The sequence below is a fragment of the Polypterus senegalus genome, chromosome 3 (genome assembly GCF_016835505.1).
Source record: "Polypterus senegalus isolate Bchr_013 chromosome 3, ASM1683550v1, whole genome shotgun sequence".
Classification (NCBI taxonomy): domain Eukaryota; kingdom Metazoa; phylum Chordata; class Cladistia; order Polypteriformes; family Polypteridae; genus Polypterus; species Polypterus senegalus.
Window position 1 is genome coordinate 278,756,377 of NC_053156.1, and position 20,029 is coordinate 278,776,405.

General features: G+C 40.4%; 1 protein-coding gene across 3 annotated transcripts; it reads right to left on the reverse strand.

Moving 5' to 3' along the window:
- Nucleotides 1-132: 132 nt before the first annotated feature.
- On the reverse strand, nucleotides 133-19,971 carry LOC120526222 (transmembrane domain-containing protein TMIGD3-like). Of its 3 annotated transcripts, none has more exons than XM_039749272.1 (6): nucleotides 19,771-19,971; nucleotides 18,360-18,680; nucleotides 17,979-18,000; nucleotides 9,324-9,430; nucleotides 3,275-3,330; nucleotides 133-444 (listed from the first exon to the last, which is right to left on the reverse strand). In XM_039749272.1, exons 1-6 carry the CDS (start codon nucleotides 19,781-19,783, stop codon nucleotides 313-315), a joined length of 651 nt encoding a protein of 216 aa, XP_039605206.1. In that variant the 5' UTR covers nucleotides 19,784-19,971; the 3' UTR covers nucleotides 133-312. The 3 variants fall into 3 exon arrangements, with proteins under 3 accessions (XP_039605206.1, XP_039605204.1, XP_039605205.1); XM_039749270.1 differs by having other exon boundaries at nucleotides 19,781-19,968; XM_039749271.1 differs by having other exon boundaries at nucleotides 133-441; nucleotides 19,781-19,966.
- Nucleotides 19,972-20,029: the final 58 nt, after the last annotated feature.

A 20,029-nucleotide genomic window follows, 5' to 3' on the forward strand; every position in this document is an offset into this window, starting at 1 on the left:
CTCTCTTTTTATCCTTTAAAAATTACTATGGGTGTAGTTCTCACATATCAATGATTAAAGGTGGTATATCTGAAAAATATATTGAAATCCTAAAGTGAGAAACTATGTGTTACTTTAAAAACTCATCCTCAATCCTGAAACAAGAACACGCTTGTATTTAGAATTAAAAAAAAAACACAAGCTCTTCATTCTGACACCTGGACCCCCAGTTCCTTAAACACACACACATAAGTACTGAGGGTCCTTACATCAGCAGATTGTGGTGTTAAAACTTCACAGTCCTTCTTTTTAATTTCCTCTTTCCAGTTTCTGCTATTTGAACATCACATCTGAATAGGCAACCTCCTCTTTAGCGGCGACATCTTGACTGTCCTTCACAGACGACTGGGGTTTTATGTGCAGATCGGCATATTTACAGTCATACTCATCAACCTCTGGATCCTGCTTAAAAAAAAAGAAGTTGTTAAGCAAACTTCCTGAGAATGTTGTTAATTAATTGAAATTCCTAATGGTTTAGATGTTGTGTTTAGTCCTGCAATGAATGTCATTGTAGATCCTCAATCGCAGCCATCTTGAGATCTCCTTGTTAGTTTGGCTTTCCCATGTTTCTAGGGACAAGGCCTTTAAGGTCATAATTGATGTGACAGGATAAAAGAATGGCTAGGGATTCATTTCATTATCTAATGTGCAGACACTGGGACACTCAAAAATCCTTGTGCAAACTCTTCTCATGTGTTACTTTCTGTTTTGACCTCTTGTTTGTTCTCTCAACCTTGAATTTTGTCTCTCGTTTTGGCACTTTTTTTGTTTTCCTACACACTTCTTCATCAAAATGTTTACCTGCCAGTTTGCTGATAGAAGAGTCTGCCTGTCATTTAGTATTTAAATAACATCACAGGGGAAAGCATCATCACACTAATTTCTTGTGACTTGTAAACATTTAGTTGTCCTGCCAGAAATGTTCTGGTAATACGATCCACAATTATGATGTCAGTCTTGCCAATCACAATCGCGGAGATGCATCAGAGTCAGAAAAGAAACCTGAACCTCTGTGGGACTTGCACAGTGCCCACCCTCAACTTCTTCTGTAGGAGCCAAGAAACAGGAAAGAACAGTTGCTAGGTGGGCATCCCATGTAGTGAGTTTTCCTGAAGAGAAAACACAGTAATGTGCAAGATGGTGTGTTTAAATGTATCATCATGAAGAAAATGGGCACCATTTCAAATTTTACGAAAGGCACTACGCTGTTGTGTGAATGAAAGGCATTAATAGAATTGATCTGAATGGTGGCCGACGAATTTCATTCGTTTCACAGTTGCAGAAAAGCACACAGGAATGCAAAATGAGGCTTTAGGGGGCAATACTCCTTATTTCCCACCCCAAAAAGCCTTTAAAAGCTCTAAAGAACTCCTTTAATTGAGTTTTGCATTTCACAGTTGTGAAATCCATCCATCCATCCATTCTCTTCCGCTTATCCAAGGTCGGGTCGCGGGGGTAGCAGCTTAAGTAGAGAAGCCCAGACTTCCCTCTCCCCGGCCACTTCTTCCAGCTCTTCCAGGAGAATCCCAAGGCGTTCCCAGGCCAGCCGGGAGACATAGTCCCTCCAGCGTGTCCTGGGTCTTCCCCGGGGCCTCCTCCCAGTTGGGCGTGCCCGAACACCTCACCAGGGAGGCGTCCAGGAGGCATCCTGATCAGATGCCCGAGCCACCTCATCTGACTCCTCTCGATGCGGAGGAGCAGCGGCTCTACTCTGAGCCCCTCACAGATGACTGAGCTTCTCACCCTATCTTTAAGGGAAAGCCCAGACACCCTGCGGAGGAAACTCATTTCAGCCGCTTGTATTCGCGATCTCGTTCTTTCGGTCACTACCCATAGCTCATGACCATAGGTGAGGGTAGGAAGGTAGATCGACTGGTAAATTGAGAGCTTTGCCTTACGGCTCAGCTCCTTTTTCACCACGACAGACCGATGCAGAGCCCGCATCACTGCGGATGCCGCACCGATCCGCCTGTCGATCTCACGCTCCATTCTTCCCTCACTCGTGAACAAGACCCCGAGATACTTGAACTCCTCCACTTGGGGTAGGATCTCTCCCCCAACCCTGAGAGGGCACTCCACCCTTTTCCGGCTGAGGACCATGCTCTCGGATTTGGAGGTGCTGATTCTCATCCCAGCCACTTCACACTCAGCTGCGAACCGATCCAGAGAGAGCTGAAGATCACGGCCTGATGGAGCAAACAGGACAACATCATCTGCAAAAAGCAGTGACCCAATCCTGAGTCCACCAAACCGGACCCCTTCAACACCCTGGCTGCGCCTAGAAATTCTGTCCATAAAAGTTATGAACAGAATCGGTGACAGTTGTGAAATCACCTTCATAATTAAATTTGGTATCAGTTTCACTGAACTGGGTGCAAACTTAAATTTGCACATTTAGCTCATTGCTACTGCTGGTGCCTCCATAACCGAAGCATTGTGACATGTGGTTGACGTCACTATTTAGAATTCTCCAAAATCAGTAAAAACTTGTTTGTTGAGAGTGCAAGATTCATTTATGTCTCTCCATAATGCCCTCTTACAACAAAAATGTTATTTTGTTTAATAGCGAATGACAGGTGATATATGCTGAATCCAGTAGATTTGACAGTTCACATCTGGAATTCTTCATTTTGTGGAAATTTCTATTGAAATGAACAGTAATGCTTCTTTTTTGGGATTTTAACCATTTTTCTGTTTCTTTCTTAACTGACTTTATGGTTGGCTATTACAGTAAAACAAAACAAATTATTGAATGGATATGTTAAGGAATTGGTTAGTAGATTGATTTCTAAATGATACAGTTACCCTAAAACAGCCTGTGAATCGCAAGGTGAGCGTCACAAGAAAGTCAGACGTTTCAAGGTAATGTTGTTCTACTCACCAACATGGCGCCATAGTGTAGCAACATGTTTCATGCTGATTAACACATGCAAGTAAGAATTTCACTGGGTTCTGCACACATGACAATACTGACCCTATGATTTTTAATATTTCACAGCAGCTGGTGTGCTCTACTCTGCAGTGTCAACAGGCTTTAATCACAGTCTTTATTTTAGCATCTGTCATTGTCAAAAAGCAAGAAAAAAACAGCATATGAAAGCTAAAAATTGAATATAAATTTGAAAGTAAAAAATGATAAATAAAGGAAATACTCAAGGAACAGACAAAAGCAGACCTCAGTCAGTTTACTTTCATTGTTTAGTACTATTAAGAGAAGAAAAGGAAATCAACTCACTTCTGATGCTTTATCTGCTGTGGATGGGGAGCTGCGCAGACCAAGGACTTCAGTGCCTAAAGAACAGTTGTAATGACAGGTTCTTCAGACTTACATGTAAAAAAGCTTTACAAAGTTAATCTCAAATGTTTTTACAAATACCATAATTGAAAAGAAACATATGGGCTAGGATGTCTGGTCACAGGAGGGCCCATCACAAGACTGTGACTTGAACTTTGGAGCCAAAGGTTTAAAGTGTGGCTACTGTAATCTGAGAGGTTTATTCCAGTATATTACTTTAATCAAAATTGGTACCTAAGGCCATGAATTGACACAGCTGACAACATCTAAACAATGCAAACTAGCTGACAGGGAGAAGACATTACTGCCATGTAAGCAACTTGACAGGAAGGTAGGAAGTGACAAGTGGAGACAACTCAGGCAGGCTATTAAAAGAGAGTAGGTGGACCCCATGGTCTGACAGTCAGTGTACGGTCAACAGTTATTGTGTGTTATTTCTATTTAACCTATGCCAGAAAAAGATGTACTCCATGATTGACAAGTATATGTTAATAGTTTGAAACCAAAAAAGTATAAAACTATGGCAACTGCACTGAACATTAGAGCTCAGCTATGGATGGATGGAAGTCATCACTCCAACCTACACCTAGGAATCATGTCTGCCATATTTTCAAAGTGGCCAAAGCCAACTGCAAGAACCTAGTCTTTCTCTCTCTCTCTCTCTCTCTCTATATATATATATATATATATATATATTGTGACAGATGGCCGGGGCCCATGCCTGCCCAGGATGCCCCTTCACCACATCTCCCAGGGGGACAAGGGTGGGAAGCCCAGTATCTCCCCCTGGACGCAAGATGGCAGCATCTTTGGGTTGCAGCGGGGCCTCGAACTCCCCCAGGGCTTCATGGGGGTTGGAGTTCTGTGCAGCTCTTTGGGGTTCCGCAGGTGCCGCCAGGGGGTGCTGCAACAGGAGCGGCTGGCCTCTTTTGGGCACTGGTTTCGCCCTACCTGGAAGTGCAGCCGCGTGACAGCAATTAACCACCTGGAGCACTTCTGGGTGCCTGATAAAAGGGAGCCAGCAACCACCATTCAGCAGCCAGAGTCAGGAGGAGGAGGATGAAGATTACTGAGGAGGAGTGGTGGTGGAAGAGATAGAGAATAGTGCTTGTGTGTTTATTTATGCTTGGGACTGTGTTGTGGCTGGAGGGATTACAGGGAAGACGTGCCCTCCAGCTGAAGAAAAATAAAAGATTGTTTGTTTTTCACGTGCCTCCTGTTTCCAATCTGTGTCGGGTTGGGCGCAATATAGTATATATAATATATATATATAGTCAGTCAATATCCAATCCACTATATCCTAACACAGGGTCACAGGGGTCTGCTGGAGCCAATCCCAGCCAGCACAGGCCGCAAGGCAGGAACAAGGCACAGCCCACCACTATATATATATATATATATATATATATCTATACTAATAAAAGGCAAAGCCCTCACTCACTCACTCACTCACTCACTCACTCACTCACTCACTGACTCATCACTAATTCTCCAACTTCCCGTGTGGGTGGAAGGCTGAAATTTGGCAGGTTCATTCCTTACAGCTTCCTTACAAAAGTTGGGCAGGTTTTATATCGAAATTCTACGCGTAATGGTCATAACTGGAAGCAGTTTTCTCCATTTACTGTAATGGAGATGAGCTGCAACGCCGGGGCGGAGTTTCGTGTGACATCATCACGCCTCTCACGTAATCACGCAGTACATAGAAAACCAGGAAGACCTCAAAAAAGCGCTGAAGAAAACATGCATTATATAATTGAGAAGGCAGCGAAACAATAAGAAGCGAGCGAAAGTGACATATACAACCATATTCATGAGTTCTGCTACTGAAACAAAGCACGATGTAAACCTACACTTTAAATTAAGTTCATAGACAGGCTGCGCTGGCGTTTGTAATTTAGTGCCTGCCCATATAAGGCCGTCCGTCAGCGGCAATCCAATAGCAAACTGCCACGGGTAAATATTCACGGGTGAAGGACTGTGCTTATGGAGAGGAAGATGAGATGGTCAGGGTGGTGTTTGACACAAACTCAGCGAAACTGCGAGAGAAAGTTTTAAGTGCCAGGACTAAGGTAACATTAAATACAGCCATGGACATAGCACGAGATGGCACCAGCACAGCTGGGAACCTTCGATGCATGTACACCGAGTGGCTCACGTGAACTGGCGAGTGCACAGATAAAAGCAACAGTTCCAAAGAGCTGAACAAAACCGAATTACACAATTGAAAAGGCAGCAAAAATATGAAGCGCCTGATACATACAAGCATATTCATAAATCCAACTACTGCGGAAACAAAGCACACATTGGAAAAAGTAAATGTCCGCTAAAGGAAGACAGTGTAAAAACCCGTGCATGCAGTGTGTCAGGTCTCAGATAAAGAAGAAGACGAGCTGTTTATTGATGCAGTAAGAAACGAATCGATGAATGAAACCTGTCATCTTTACAACGATTGACAAACACGGAATGTAACTTGAACACAACACATCCTACAAATACGAACCTGATTGAAAGAAATAATGATAATCAAATCCTTGATGACAGCAACACTCAGTAACACTCACAAAACAAATACTGTATATTGACAGTCATGTTACGTTATTTTTAAAACGTTCCCTTTTCTTTTCTAGCTTTTTAACACACTACTTCTCCGCTTCGATACACGGGTATATATATATGTATATATATATATTCCGATCTACATACTCGAATAATGGATACTTTATTCGCCATCAATGATTGTTTTGGTAAAGCCATACTCAGTGTATTCATTAGATGAACGGTAAAAAAGTAAGAGCGAGGGGAGGATGACTTATTGAGGCATGCAGGCTGTAGTGCGTCAACTCTATCTGAATTGCGCGATCACATTTGAAAAATATATCTTTTCAAGTTCTATTTAGTCCATATGTGTCAAACTCAAGGGCGGGCCACATCCGCCCGGCGTAATTATATCCGCCCGAGATCATTTTATATACTGTATTATTGTTATTAATGGCCCGGTATATGAAGCGCTGGTAACACAATAAACTACAGATCCCATAATGCAGCGCTTCAGCTGCCTTGCCGAACACTTACCGCGTTAATCAAGTCTACCTTATGATGCTGCAAGTTATTGCGAAGCTAGCTCACACGATGCTGAAGAGAAAAGTTGATTCTGAAAATAGAGCCTTTAAAACCGATGGGAGGCTGAGTATATGTTTACTGAACCCGTGTGTCTCATTTGTGGAGCTAATGTGGCTGTAATTACAGAATTTAATCTAAGACGGCACTATGAGACAAAACATCAGGGTAACCTGAATGCAATGCAGAAGATACAGAAAGCAGAAGAATTAAATAAGAATCTGACACTTCAGCGGACGTTTTACCCGTGCACAATCACAAAGTGATTTCAAGTGAAGCTGCTTTTATGGGAGACACAAATGCACCAGTGCACCTTGTGTTGCCAAGTAATGTTAAACCAAGTCGTCACTACGGTGTTCCCAAATACGCACTTTGCTGATAAACTGAGCGCACTGAGTTTGCACGGCGCTTTGGTGACTTTGAAGAACAAAAAAAGTCCGTCTACATGCGGCTCGAACCTTGTGCATGTTTGGTAGCACATATCTGTGTGAGAAGCTCTTCTCAGTGATAAAGACTAACAAAACAGCACACAGGAGTCGCCTCACTGATGAGCACCTGCAATCCATCCTGAGAATCTCCACAACACAGAACCTCACAGCAAACAGAAACGAACCTGTGGCCAAAAAAGATGCCAGGCGTCCAGCTCTAAAATGACATATGAGCAAAGACAACTGAATGATTTGATTTGTTATTGCTGAAAGGAACACATTTTATTTATATTTCTAGGTTTTGTTATGCAGCATGTTCATATTTGAATTTGTATAATTTTGACAGGATATATTTTTATGGAGAGCAAAATCTTTTGGGATATTTAAAATCTAAGTTTATTTTTTATATAAAATTACATAAGAGTAAAGAAATTTGAATGTTTGTTCTTTTAACGTTTACTTTATTTCTAACTTGTATAATTTAGACAGGATATATTTTTATGGAGAGCAAAATATTATAAGTTGTTTAAGGTTTGAGTTGATTTATTCACGAATAATATTCCTGTCTGTTTTACCATTCCTACCAAAGATATTTCTGTCGACTAAATAAAAATTCCTTCTATTTAAAATTTAAATAGAACTTGAACAAATCGATAGTTCATAATATCCGCAGACTTGCACGTAAGAGCGGGAGTTATCTGTTTTAACAAGCAGTGTATTGCACTGATACGAAATAGCTGTGTGTGTATATATGTAGATATGTATGTATATGTATATATATGTTTATATACTGTGTGTGTGTGTATGTATATATATATATATGTATTTGTGTGTATATATGTAGATATATATATGTATGTATATATGTGTGTGTGTATATTTATGTGTATATGTATAGATATGTATATATATATATATGTTTATGTGTGTGTGTGTGTGTGTAAATATATATATATATATATGACAACAACACTCATCACTCACAACAGTGACAAAACAATTACATTGACAATCATGTTACGTTATTTTCAAAATGTTTCCTTTTCTTTTTCATTGCTTCTTTAACACACTACTTCTCCGCTGTGAAGCACGGGTATTTTGCTAGTATATATATATATATATAAAACAGTAACGGTGCACTGTATGGCAACGTGCAGTGAATACACTTGACTTGAGTATCCTAGTTTTAATCCTCTTTCTCTGTACGTTTAGCATTCATTAACTCAGAGGTTGATGCGCTTGCTGCTTCCTGAGCAGCTCTTCTTTTCTCCACCCTAGCAGCCCGCTTCTTCTCTTCTTTTATTGGCATCTAAATGCGTTAAAACTGATTAAGTCAGTGTTTGTGTTGCAATTACTTAGTATGTTTTCCTTAATTGTTCACTCAAGCTGGCACTTAAGTCTTCAATCTTCAAGAATGATTTAAGATATGAAGAGGTAGGGGAGGTGACAGAAAGCTGGCAGGGACTCTGCTGCCGAGAGTTGATTCTACAATAAAATAAAATACAAATAAAAAGAGTAATAACCTTGGAGGCCAATCATCACATCGAAATCTGATAGTGGACGTCACGTAGTATATGTGTAACAAATATCAGGTCAATAGCTCAAGTAGCTTACGAGCTACAGGTGATTTAAAATCCTGGACAGACAAACGGACAACCACAGTAGCATATTATATATGAAGATATTGTCACACGTGTGCTTGGGAGGCAGGCAAAGGGCTTAACTCAGGGTAATGACACACAGGACCTGGGGTTGGAGATGAGCACTAATGTCTGTTCTTCTCTTCCTACAGACCTCCAGAAGGAAAGCCAACATGAACACATTAAGGCTATGTCATCCATGCTAAAAGAGGGCAGCACAGGTGCACAACAAGAAGTGTTGTTGACAGCCCAGAGCCTGTCCCTTCAAAGGTAAACCAAGGGGGAAAAGGGTGGGCTTAAGAGGCCACTTCGTGTTGGAGATTGGTGAACTTACAAGTATGAGATGGAAAGGAGGCTAAGTGAGGCAAGTCTGAGAAATGTATAAAGAAAATGGTGTTGGTTAAGAAAGGGATCCACTCAGGGCTTTTGCACAAAGTGTCTCACACCTGTGTAGGTGTAAGGCCACTGGGACACACTTTTTATACCTTAATTAACCTCCTGTCTTATTTCAACTGAGTAAAAAGTATTATTTTTTTGTGTACTGATTGTTGCAGATCTGGCTGTAAACTGGAGATGCTGTATAATCTGTCAGACAAATATGTGGACGTGGGAATGTGTACCTGTATGTGTTAATTACACAAAAACACATTTACAAAAAACAAAGACAAAACAACACAACCGCACATTAGAGAAACAGAAATGAGGCGTCTTATTATACAACCTATGAAATGGAAAGGACCGTTAAAATAATTCAACAGCATTGTACATTCAGAACAACTCAGACTGAGGAAACAAACTTACGTTCTGTTCTCTTTCTGCTACAGAATATTTTAAAAAGCAGAATGACAGCAGCAATTATGATTAATGTACCCAGCACGGACATAACTGTGAGGAATTGATCCTGGGTTCTGTGAAAGAAAGAAAGAAATTAGAGTTATCACACTAATTCTTTTATTATTTTTCATAATTTTTTTTCTTCTGAATTAACTTACATTAATTGTGTTTTATGACATTGTTTACTATATTATGCTATAAATCACATTATAAAATCTGTTATATATTTTATGTTAAAATATAAGCACATTAGCTAAACAGTACAGATTTATTTAATCATATATGATAGACTTATGACTTTATGTTAATTTATACACACACATTATACAGTATACATATATATATATATATATATTATTTCTTATTATACAACCCGCTATATACTAACACAGGGTCATGGGGGGTCTGCTGGAGCCAATCACAGCCAACACAGGGCGCAAGACAGGAACAAACCCTGGGCAAGGTGCCAGCCCACCACAGGGCACACACTAGGGACAATTTAGGATCGTCAATGCACCCAACCTGCATGTCTTTGGACTGTGAGAGGAAACCCACACAGACACAGGGAGAACATGCAAATTCCACGCAGGGAGGACCCGGGAAGCGAACCCAGGTCTCCTTATTGCAAGGCAACAGCATTACCACTGCGTCACCGTGCCACCCATATATATAATATGAAAAAAATTCTTGGGTCAAGGCGTGACCTTCTCAGAAAGACACTTTGACGTCCCGCAAGAACAACCAATTTAAAACAAGATCACGGACATTTAACCTCTCAGTTGTTGGAATGCTTTTGGCAGACACATTTCGTGTGCTCTCAGCTCATAAAAATTTTATATATTCTAGATGGCACGTGAACGAATAAGCGAAGAAGAAAGAGCAGCATGTTGAAAAGAGACACGGAACCGTTGGAGAGAAAAGAAGGCAAAAAAGAATGCAAAAAAGAACAATAATAATCTATGTGCAAACTCTGAAAATAAGGAAAGTACTAATCAGCCTGGACCAAGTAGAATTGAAAACCTCGTAGGTCCAATCGGGGTTAGAAATAAAAGACTTCATGAAGATGTTCAAAATGTTAGCGCGATACACAAGAGCAGAGAGATTTAAAGAATATGATATTAGTAAAATTATAAAAAAAAGTATCAAAAAAAGAAAGTAAAGATTGCATTACCACAAACAAAAGGAAATTATTACTCGGAGAAATAAGGGAACTGCAAAAAGAGATTGAATGTATGGACATAGGTATTATGTCAGAAGTACCATATGTAGATATTGTAAGGTTTTAAAGTTTAAGTCAGAGACTTGTAGATTGTCTAATTCGTGTTGCCATCAGGGAAAAGTTGTGTTGCCTCCCAATGAAGAGGTGTATCCGCGTTTTCACATTTTGTTGAATCACAATGGATTTGATTTGGCTTTTTTTTCACAGACCAACAGAACAAAAAACTTTAATGCTGAAGTGAAAACAGATCTCTACAAAGTGACCTAATTTAATTACAGATATAAAGCACAAAATAACTACAAAAGAACACATGAAATTTGACAAATGAAAGATGATCATTCAGTCCATCAAGCCTGTCTGAACTAATCACATAAGTATTCACCCACTTTAATGTTACGCCCCAAAATCATCATTGATGCAGCCAATTGGTTTTAGAAGACACAGAATTAGTGAAATAGAGTGCAGCTGTCTGTAGTCCAGGGGTTTCAGTTGATTGTAGTATAAATACCCCCCCCCCCACACACACACACACATTTGGGACTGTATTTGTATCTGTTTGTCTGGGCTTGTGAGTGCCCTGATAAAAAAACAAGATCCTACTACTATAAATCCCCATATACTACTGAGTTTAAGGAAGACAATACACAATCTAATGCATTTCTGGATAAATTACAGATACCACAAATTGACGCTATTAGTGTGGAGGAGCTCGATAAACCTCTGTCATTATCAGAATTACTGGATGCTATAAAGTCACTCCAAGGTGGAAAAGCAGCAGGCCCTGATGGCTACCCTGCAGAGTTTTACAAGAAATTCTCCGCTCAGCTAGCTCCCCTCCTATTAGCAACATTTACAGAAGCCAGAGATAACCAATCTCTTCCACAAACCTTTCGCCAAGCACTAATCACTGTCTTTCCAAAACAAAATAAGGACTTATTACAATGTGCATCATACAGACCAATTTCACTTCTGAATAACGACGTTAAAATACTCTCTAAAATCATAGCTAGAAGGATGGAGAAAGTGCTCCCTCAATAATATCACAAGACCAAACTGGATTTATTAGGGGCCGACACTTATCTTCAAATCTTCGACGCCTGTTTAATGTAATATACTCACCAACTAAATCAAACACCCCAGAAATATTATTATCATTGGATGCAGAAAAAGCATTCGACATGATTGAATGGAAATACCTTTTACTATTTTGGAGAAGTTTGGGTTTGGCCCGAACATTTGTGCATGGATTAAATTACTGTATACTAACCCAGAAGCTTCAGTTTGCATCAATAACATTTGCTCAGACTACTTTAAACTAGAACGTGGCACAAGACAAGGATGCCCTTTGTCACCACTGCTGTTTGCAATTGCCATTGAACCACTGGCAATACATTGTCGAAATACTGATCAGATAAAGGGGATTAGCAGAGAAGGACTGGAACAGAAAATCTCATTATATGCAGATGACATGGTACTGTATATATCGGACCCAGAAAATTCTGTGCCTGCAGTCTTAGCAGCACTCACAGAATTTCAAAAGCTCTCTGGTCTCAGAATTAATCTGAATAAAAGTGTACTCTTTCCGTGAATTCGCAAGCATATAATATTAGATTAGACACCCTTCCTTTTATCATTGCAGAACAGTTTAAATACCTCGGGGTAAACATCACAAGTAAACATAAAGCTCTTTATCAAAAAATTTGTCGTCTGTATGGAAAAAATTAAACAAGACTTGCATAGATGGTCAACCCTTCATCTCACACTAGCTGGAAGAATTAACACTGTTAAGATGAATATTCTTCCTAAGCTCCTTTTTTTATTTCAAAACATACCAATATACATTAATAAATCGTTCTTTAAGCAATTAGATTCAACAATAACCTCATTTATTTGGAATTCTAAACATCCACGCATCAAAAGAGCGACCCTACAAAGACAAAAGGCAGAAGGCGGCATGGCTCTACCTAACTTCCAGTTTTATTACTGGGGGCAAATATACAGTCGATAAGAACCTGGACACAAATAGAAGAACATACACAGGCATGGACCGCAATAGAAGTAAAATCCTGCAGTACTTCTTTGTATTCCTTGCTTTGTGCTCCAATAAACACACGCTATCGGCAATACACTAATAACCCAATTGTGCTCCACTCACTTAGAATCTGGAACCAATGTAGAAAGCATTTTAAGACGGAGAAGCTTCTTTCTGTGGCACCCTGCAAAAGAACCACCTCTTTCAACCCTCACAAACATATGCAGTTTTAATATCTGGAAAAATTTGGAATTAACTTGCTTAGAGATCTTTATATAGACAACGTCTTTGCATCCTATGAACAATTACGTTCCAAATTTAACATTCCAGCTACAAATTTCTTTCACTATCTTCAAATCAGGAACTTTGTTAAACAGAACCTTCCAGATTTTCCTCATCTTGCACCCTCATCCACGCTGGAAAAATTATTGCTCAATTTCAAGGAGTTAGACTCCATCTCTACAATATATAAAATCCTTTTACAATCCCTTCCTTTCAAAGATCCAAGAGGACACTGGGAAAATGACCTCTCAATTAATATATCAGAAAAGGAGTGGAAAGTAGCAATGCAGAGAATTCACTCAAGCTCCATATGCAAAGCATACAATTATACAACTCAAAATTATATATCGAGCACATCTGTCTCGACTAAAACTCTCAAAATGTTTCCAGGGCATGATCCAACCTGCGAACGTTGCAACCAAGCCCCAGCCTCACTAGGTCACATGTTCTGGGCCTGCTCCAAATTAACATTATTCTGGACAAAAATTTTTAATTACCTCTCAGACAGTCTTGGACTCACAATCCCTCCTAACCCATTAACAGCTGTGTTTGGGGTTCTTCCAGAGGGTCTTAAAGTGGAGAAAGACAAACTGTGATTGCATTCACTACACTGTTGGCACGCAGACTTATTCTGATAAACTGGAAGAACCCAAACTCTCCTCTTTTAAGTCAGTGGGAAACTGATGTGTTATATTATTTAAAATTGGAAAAAATCAAATACTCAGTTAGAGGATCTGTGCAGACTTTTTTCAAAACATGGCAGGATCTAATCAGTAATATTTTGAAATGATTTTATAAAGCACAGAGAATTTGTTGATTTAGGTATTTTTAAAAGCCTTAAATTTTACACCGTTTGGCTTGCTCTCTCTCTCAAGGGTGGGGATCGATCTGTTCTTAGCATAATTCTTTTTTTTTGTAAAAACTTGATTGCTATGTATTGATTGTAATAAAATTAATAAAAAAAAAAAAAAACAAGATCCAGGCCTTTAATGACCTCTTGGGCACGGCCATTAGCAGTGTGTCTGTCGGCAGAGAGGGTGTCGACCTCGTCAAGAGGTTTACTCACCTTGGCAGTGACATTCATGTCTCTGGTGACTCTACCTATGAAGTCAGTAGAGAGATTAAGAGAGCATGGGGGGTCGTGAGGTTACTGAAAAGGGGTGTGTGGCACTCCTGATATCGCTGCAAAAGACCGAAGGTCCAAGTCAATAGAGTCCTGGTGCTCCATGTTTAGCTATATGTTTGCGAAACATGGATGCTATTCAGTGACCTAAGGTGAAGTCTGAACTCCTTCAGCACTGTGTCTCTTCGGAGAATCCTTGAGTGCCACTGGTTTGACTTTGTGTCAAATGACCGATTTGCTCACAGAGTCCCAAATGAGGCACATTACCTGCATTGTGAGGAAGCGTTAGTTACGGCACTATGGCCACATGGCACGATTCCCCGAGAGTGATCCGGCTCACAGGATCTTCATTGTAGAGGACCCAAGCAGCTGAACCAGGCCTAGGGGATGCCCAAGTAACACCTGGCTGCAGCAGATAGATGGTCATTTCTGGAGGAAGGGACTGGACTGCATGTCTGCCTGGGGATCCTGAACTGTTTTGTTGCGTGGTTGATGCAGCAACGCGCTGTATCAGTAGATGCTCCCCAACCTGACCTGACATATCTGGAAGGATCAGTATGGTGGCTTAACGTATACAATCAGTATTAAGCAGATATAGATTTGCCATGAAAGTCTTGAGTCTGTATGCACAGGTCTCATTTTATCAGCTATGCACATCTGGACACTGTAATATTTTCTCATTCTTCTTTGCAAAGTTGTTCAATGTCAAAAATGCCAAACTAAATCCATTGTAATTCAATATTGTAAAATAAAAAACTTTCAAGGGTGCGAAAATGTTTTATAGGCAAATTATATATAGTATATACAGTGGATTCAGAAAGTATTCGGAGCCCTTCATTTTCTGCACACCTTATTATGCTGCAGATTTCATTTGAAATGGATACATTTTCCATTTTTGCCAATTCAATCTACTCTCAGTAACCCATAATTACAAAGTGAAAGCAAATTTTTGGAAAGGTTTCATGTAAGTATTTTGACCCTTTCCTGTGGCTCTCCAAATTGTGGTCTGGTGCATCCTGTTTGCTTTATTTCTCCTTGAGATGCTTCTAGAACTTGAAGAGAGTCTAACTGTGACAAAATGAAATGACTGGACATTATTCAGAAAGGCACACACTTGTGTATATAGGGTCCCACAATTCACACTGCATGCCAGGAGAAATGCCAAGCTATGAAGTCCAAGGAACTCTCTGTAGACCTCCACTATTAAATTGTGGTAAGGCATAGATTAGGTCAAGAGTGTCAAACCACATCGAAAGCTTTGAGTGTTCCCATGCGCACAATAATCACTTATATATATTTCTCTTCTGGCTCGTTCTGCTTCCTCTTCAAAACCGGTCCCCCCCACACACAGCCCGCACGGCATTTCTCGATTCCTATTCCTCCTTCGGACTACCGCGTTCCCCGCTCCTCTCTCATGACCCCCCCATTGGTGTCACGTCACCGCCCTATATCTAGCCTGACCGCGTGACCTTTCACTTTGCCCATGTGTGCACCTGGGTGTCTTTTCCATAGTCTGCAACAGGAAGGTACTCTCTCGACCATTGGCTTTGGTTTCGCTCCTTGCTATTTTCATTATACTGTGACTGTTGTTTCCTAAGCCTTTGTTATAAAATGAACGACAGTATCTTCTCTGTCGACAGATTTTTGCACAACGTCATCTCTATTCCAGGATCTGGCAACTGCCTGTTCCTATCAGTGGGTTATTTCTTGGCACAAACGGTTGACGAAGGCAATGCACTCTCACTACGACATAGGGCAGTAGATTTCATTGCATCACATTGGGACAGATTTGGAGACGTTTCTTCCTGTTGTTCTTTCCAACGCAAGTCGAGTTAGCACAGAAAGTCATGAGTACTATCAATACATGGCAACATCTGGGGTTTATGGTGGTGAAGCTGAATTTCAAGCTCTTTCCGAGATTCTCCATGCTACCATTGTCATTTACTTCAAACACAACCCCAACATCCCACCTTGCATTACGTTTGCAAAGATTTGCATTAATCTGCAACAACCAGTCTTCAGCCATGGTCAGTTGAACATGGCTTTTTCTAGGGTTAGATCTTACAACTCATTATCTGTCATCCCCAGCAAAACTCCTATTCACAACTGCGTCTTTCAAGAAGTATTTCTTTCTTCTTGATTTCTGAATTCCTTTTTCACCATTTTCCGTTCCTGTTCTTACACCGCCGTATGCTATGGCGGGCGTCAGCTAGTCTCAATTATTGTGAAATCGAAGAAGTTTGAAACCAGCATTTCTTAGAGTTGGCCATCTGACCAAACTGGGTCAGGAGGCAAGAAAGGCTTTGGTCAGGGTTGTGACCAAACAGATCTCTAACCAAGATCACTATAGCAGAACTTCAAAGGTCCTCTGCTGAGATGGGAGAACCTATTAGATGGACGACCATGTCAGCTCAGCAGTACTCCATCAAACAGGTGTTAATACAAGAGTGGCTAGACAGAAACCACTCAGTAAAATAAATATGACCGCCCACTTGATGTTTTTCTAATGTTATTTAAAGATTTAAAGGGCATGAGGAAAAACATTCTCTGGGCTGATCAGATAAAAATTGAACTCTTGGGCAGAATTCCATGCGTTCATCAGCCACCTAAAACCATCCCTATGGTGAAGCACAGTTGTTGCAGTATCATGTTATAGAGCGGCTTATCAGCAGAAGGGACGGGGGACTGGTTAGAATTGAGGGGTGGACGAATGCAGCCAAATACAGAGTGGTCCTTGTAGAAGACCTGCTCCAGAGTACACTCTACCTCAAACTGGAATAAAGGTTTACTTTAAAGCATGACAATGACACAAAGCATACAGCCATGAAGCACTGGAGTGGCTTCAGGACATGTCGCTGACTGTCTTTGAGTGGCCCAGCCAAAGCCCAGACTTAAACCCCATAGAACATCTGTGGAGAGTCCTAAAGATGGCAGTTTACAGACACTTTTCATTCAATCTAACAGAGCTTGAGAAGACCTGCCAATAAGAATGGCACAGACTGTCCAAATCTAGGTGTGCAAAGCTTGTTGAGATGTGTCCAAGGAGACTCAATGTACTGAATACTTATATGAATGGGAGATATCCATCCATCCATCCATCCATCCATTATCCAATCCGATTTCCTAACTACAGGGTCACGGGGGTCTGCTGGAGCCAATCACAGCCAACACGGGGCGCAAGGCAGGAAACAAACCCTGGATCAGGACGCCAGCCCACTGCAGGGCACACACACACACCAAGCACACACTAGGGACAATTTAGAATCTCCAGTGCACCACCTAACCTGCATGTCTTTGGACTGTGGGAGGAAACCCATGCTGACACGAGGAGAACATGCAAACTCCATGCAGGGAGGACCCGGAAAGCGAACTTGGGTCTCCTAACTGCGAGGCAGCAGCGCTACCACTGATGGGAGATGTCAGTCTTCCATTTTTTATATATTTGCAAACCTTTTTGAAAACATCCTTTCACTTTGTCATTATGGGATACTGAGTGTAGATTCATGGTCAAAAATTACAAATGTATCCATTTCAAAGTAAATCTGCAACACTACAAAGTGTGCAGAAAATGAAGGAGTCTGAATAGTTTTACTGTATTGAAAATATTTTTTTCCCCAAGCAAGGAACAACATATTCCACATGCTTGTGGAAACCTAAATCAGTTATTAAAGAAATGAAAACGTGAAATTAGAAAAAGGTGAGTTTCTCTTGAGAAGTAAAATTGTAAGACCTAGATTAAAGATGAGTCAATCTAAGGTTATTTCAGTTTTAAATTGAAAAGTGACAAATCGTTAAGTAACCCAGCCATTCGAAGCTAACAATATTGGAAATAATTTCCTCTGCTTAGTATTCTGCAGGCGTCGTAATGCATTTGACATGAGACATGTTACTGAGTGATTAGTAATTAAATATCGCCCCCTTGAGGATGAACAGTATACTGTAGGACAAGGTTTAAACATACAGTACCTAGCAGCCGGGTCTTCTGGAGCTGAAATAAATAAATACAGTAGATATTTAATAATGAGCGAGAGAAGACACCATTGTAGCATATTTAACTGTCAGGTTCTGCTTTTTATAGCTTCAGACTAGATATTATGACTAATAAGGCTCATTCTGGCTTAAATAACTGATTGTCTGTCTGTGCTCGTGTCTGAGAAGTTTCTCGGATTAATTATCCGGTGCCTGTCATTCCGTGCGGATAGCACTGACAGTCACTCAACTTTTGCATTGAATTTCGCACAAGCAAATAAAAAAATCAGAAACTCATTCTGGCACCTTTACAAAACTGCAGTTTTACACTAAACGCTGACTGATTACTTTCGTATAAATTAATTTTGATTCACTCACCTTCGTAAACTTCCAGTCTCGTGTAATGCATATCATCACTCACGTAATATATTTCGATCCCGCACCAGTAATCCCCAGAGTCACTGGTGGACAGGTCTGTCAAAATCACCGTTATCTTGCCATTTTTGTCATCATCAACTTTAATGTTTTTAGTTTCTGTCGTTGTCGAGGCAATTATTGTGCAGTGGTTTCGGTAATAGCCTTTGCACCAGTATTTTCTGGAGTTGATGTAATATTTCACATCGTATGTATAGGTGATGATGGGCTTCTTTTCGGTCGTCCTAATTTTCTGAAGATCAGGTCCTTTTAGGGTGAGAACACCTGCGGAAATGAGATGCATGACAGGTTTGTCGTCAAATTCAGAAGAAGCAATATTTTTATTCTAATGTACTAAGATTCTAGATCATATCCACTGCACATCTTATTCATCCATTCAACGGTTTTCCAGACCTAAAATTTTCCAGTACGAAGTCCTCGGATTACATAGACAGGAAAAATTTAGTCGTGGAATATCCTTACCGTTCACTATTAAAAGTAAAATGCTGTAGTGGTACTTCAGAGTGATGCCATAGGAGAACCATCTTTGGATCCCCCCAAAAAATATCCACATGAAGGTTCCAGAAAGAACCCTTTTTTTATTTAAATCGATATAATGACCATGAATAGATGATAACAGACTGCTAAAATACCACTGAGTCCCTGATTTCACAAGGATTCTTAATGAAGTTTACAATAACATTGCATGGTTCTGTTCGTATCCATGATAAAGATGTCTGATTGATCCACATTTAGGAATCTTTGTAAAGCTCAAATTACCAACGTCGTATGCAAAGAACCTTTATAGTATAAAATAGTTACTTGTGAAGCAACGGTTCTACAATGAACGGTTTTTTAAGAGTGTTACATAGGCAAGTATAAAGTCGACGGACGGTTACAGGTGCAGCACTCGCACTAATTCAGACAAAAAAACAAAATCATTTTTATGTAAAACACTTCCCGGACCGACAGTGTCAGTCGTACAAAAGAGAACGAATGCGTTTTCTGTTCCAACTCAATAGAGAAAAACTGAACACAAAGTCCACATCACTCTTTTAATGGGTACCACAGGGAATATACTGGCCTTGAGCTCGTTTACATTCTCGGATGGTGTCTGACTGTTTCTTTTGAACGATTAAAAGAAATGATTGGGTAAACGGCGAAACTTTGTTTTTTACACCGACCTGGATGGGGCGCCGCACGCGCAAGCGCAGTCATAACAAGTGGGCTTAAACACGCGACTCCGTAGGACTTGGGTTCAATACATTAATGTTTAAGAACGTGAAAACACCGAGACTGTGAAACTAACTATCCGGAAACCGGCCTCAGATATACGGCCCTGTAAGAAAGTAGCAGGGATTAAAGATTTTCTTACCAAGACTTACCATACTCGGGGCTCAAAAGCAAAGCCAGTGTCAGAACTGAAATCTGCATGGCGTCGTTTGCCGAATGACACATTTCGTTTTCTCTGTTCCCTTTAACTCCGTCCCGTACAGGAAGGCTGCATTAAAACTCGGAACTAAAATGTATAAATACACAGACGAGACAGCTAGATAGACAGCTAGATAGACAGCTAGATAGATAGAAGGGAAGTGTGGAAAGGCGTGACTAGAGAGCACTTAACCTGCAAGCAC

Bases quoted from the DNA above. Each gene is read 5' to 3' on its own strand.
- LOC120526222 (XM_039749270.1), bottom strand. From the start codon at position 19,853: ATGTGTCATTCGGCAAACGACGCCATGCAGATTTCAGTTCTGACACTG. The intron at 18,001-18,359 runs GTGAGTGAATCA...TATTTATTTCAG, and splicing joins GAGACTGGAAGTTTACGAAG to CTCCAGAAGACCCGGCTGCT. The intron at 9,431-17,978 runs GTACTGTATGTT...TTTCTTTCACAG, and splicing joins CCAGAAGACCCGGCTGCTAG to AACCCAGGATCAATTCCTCA.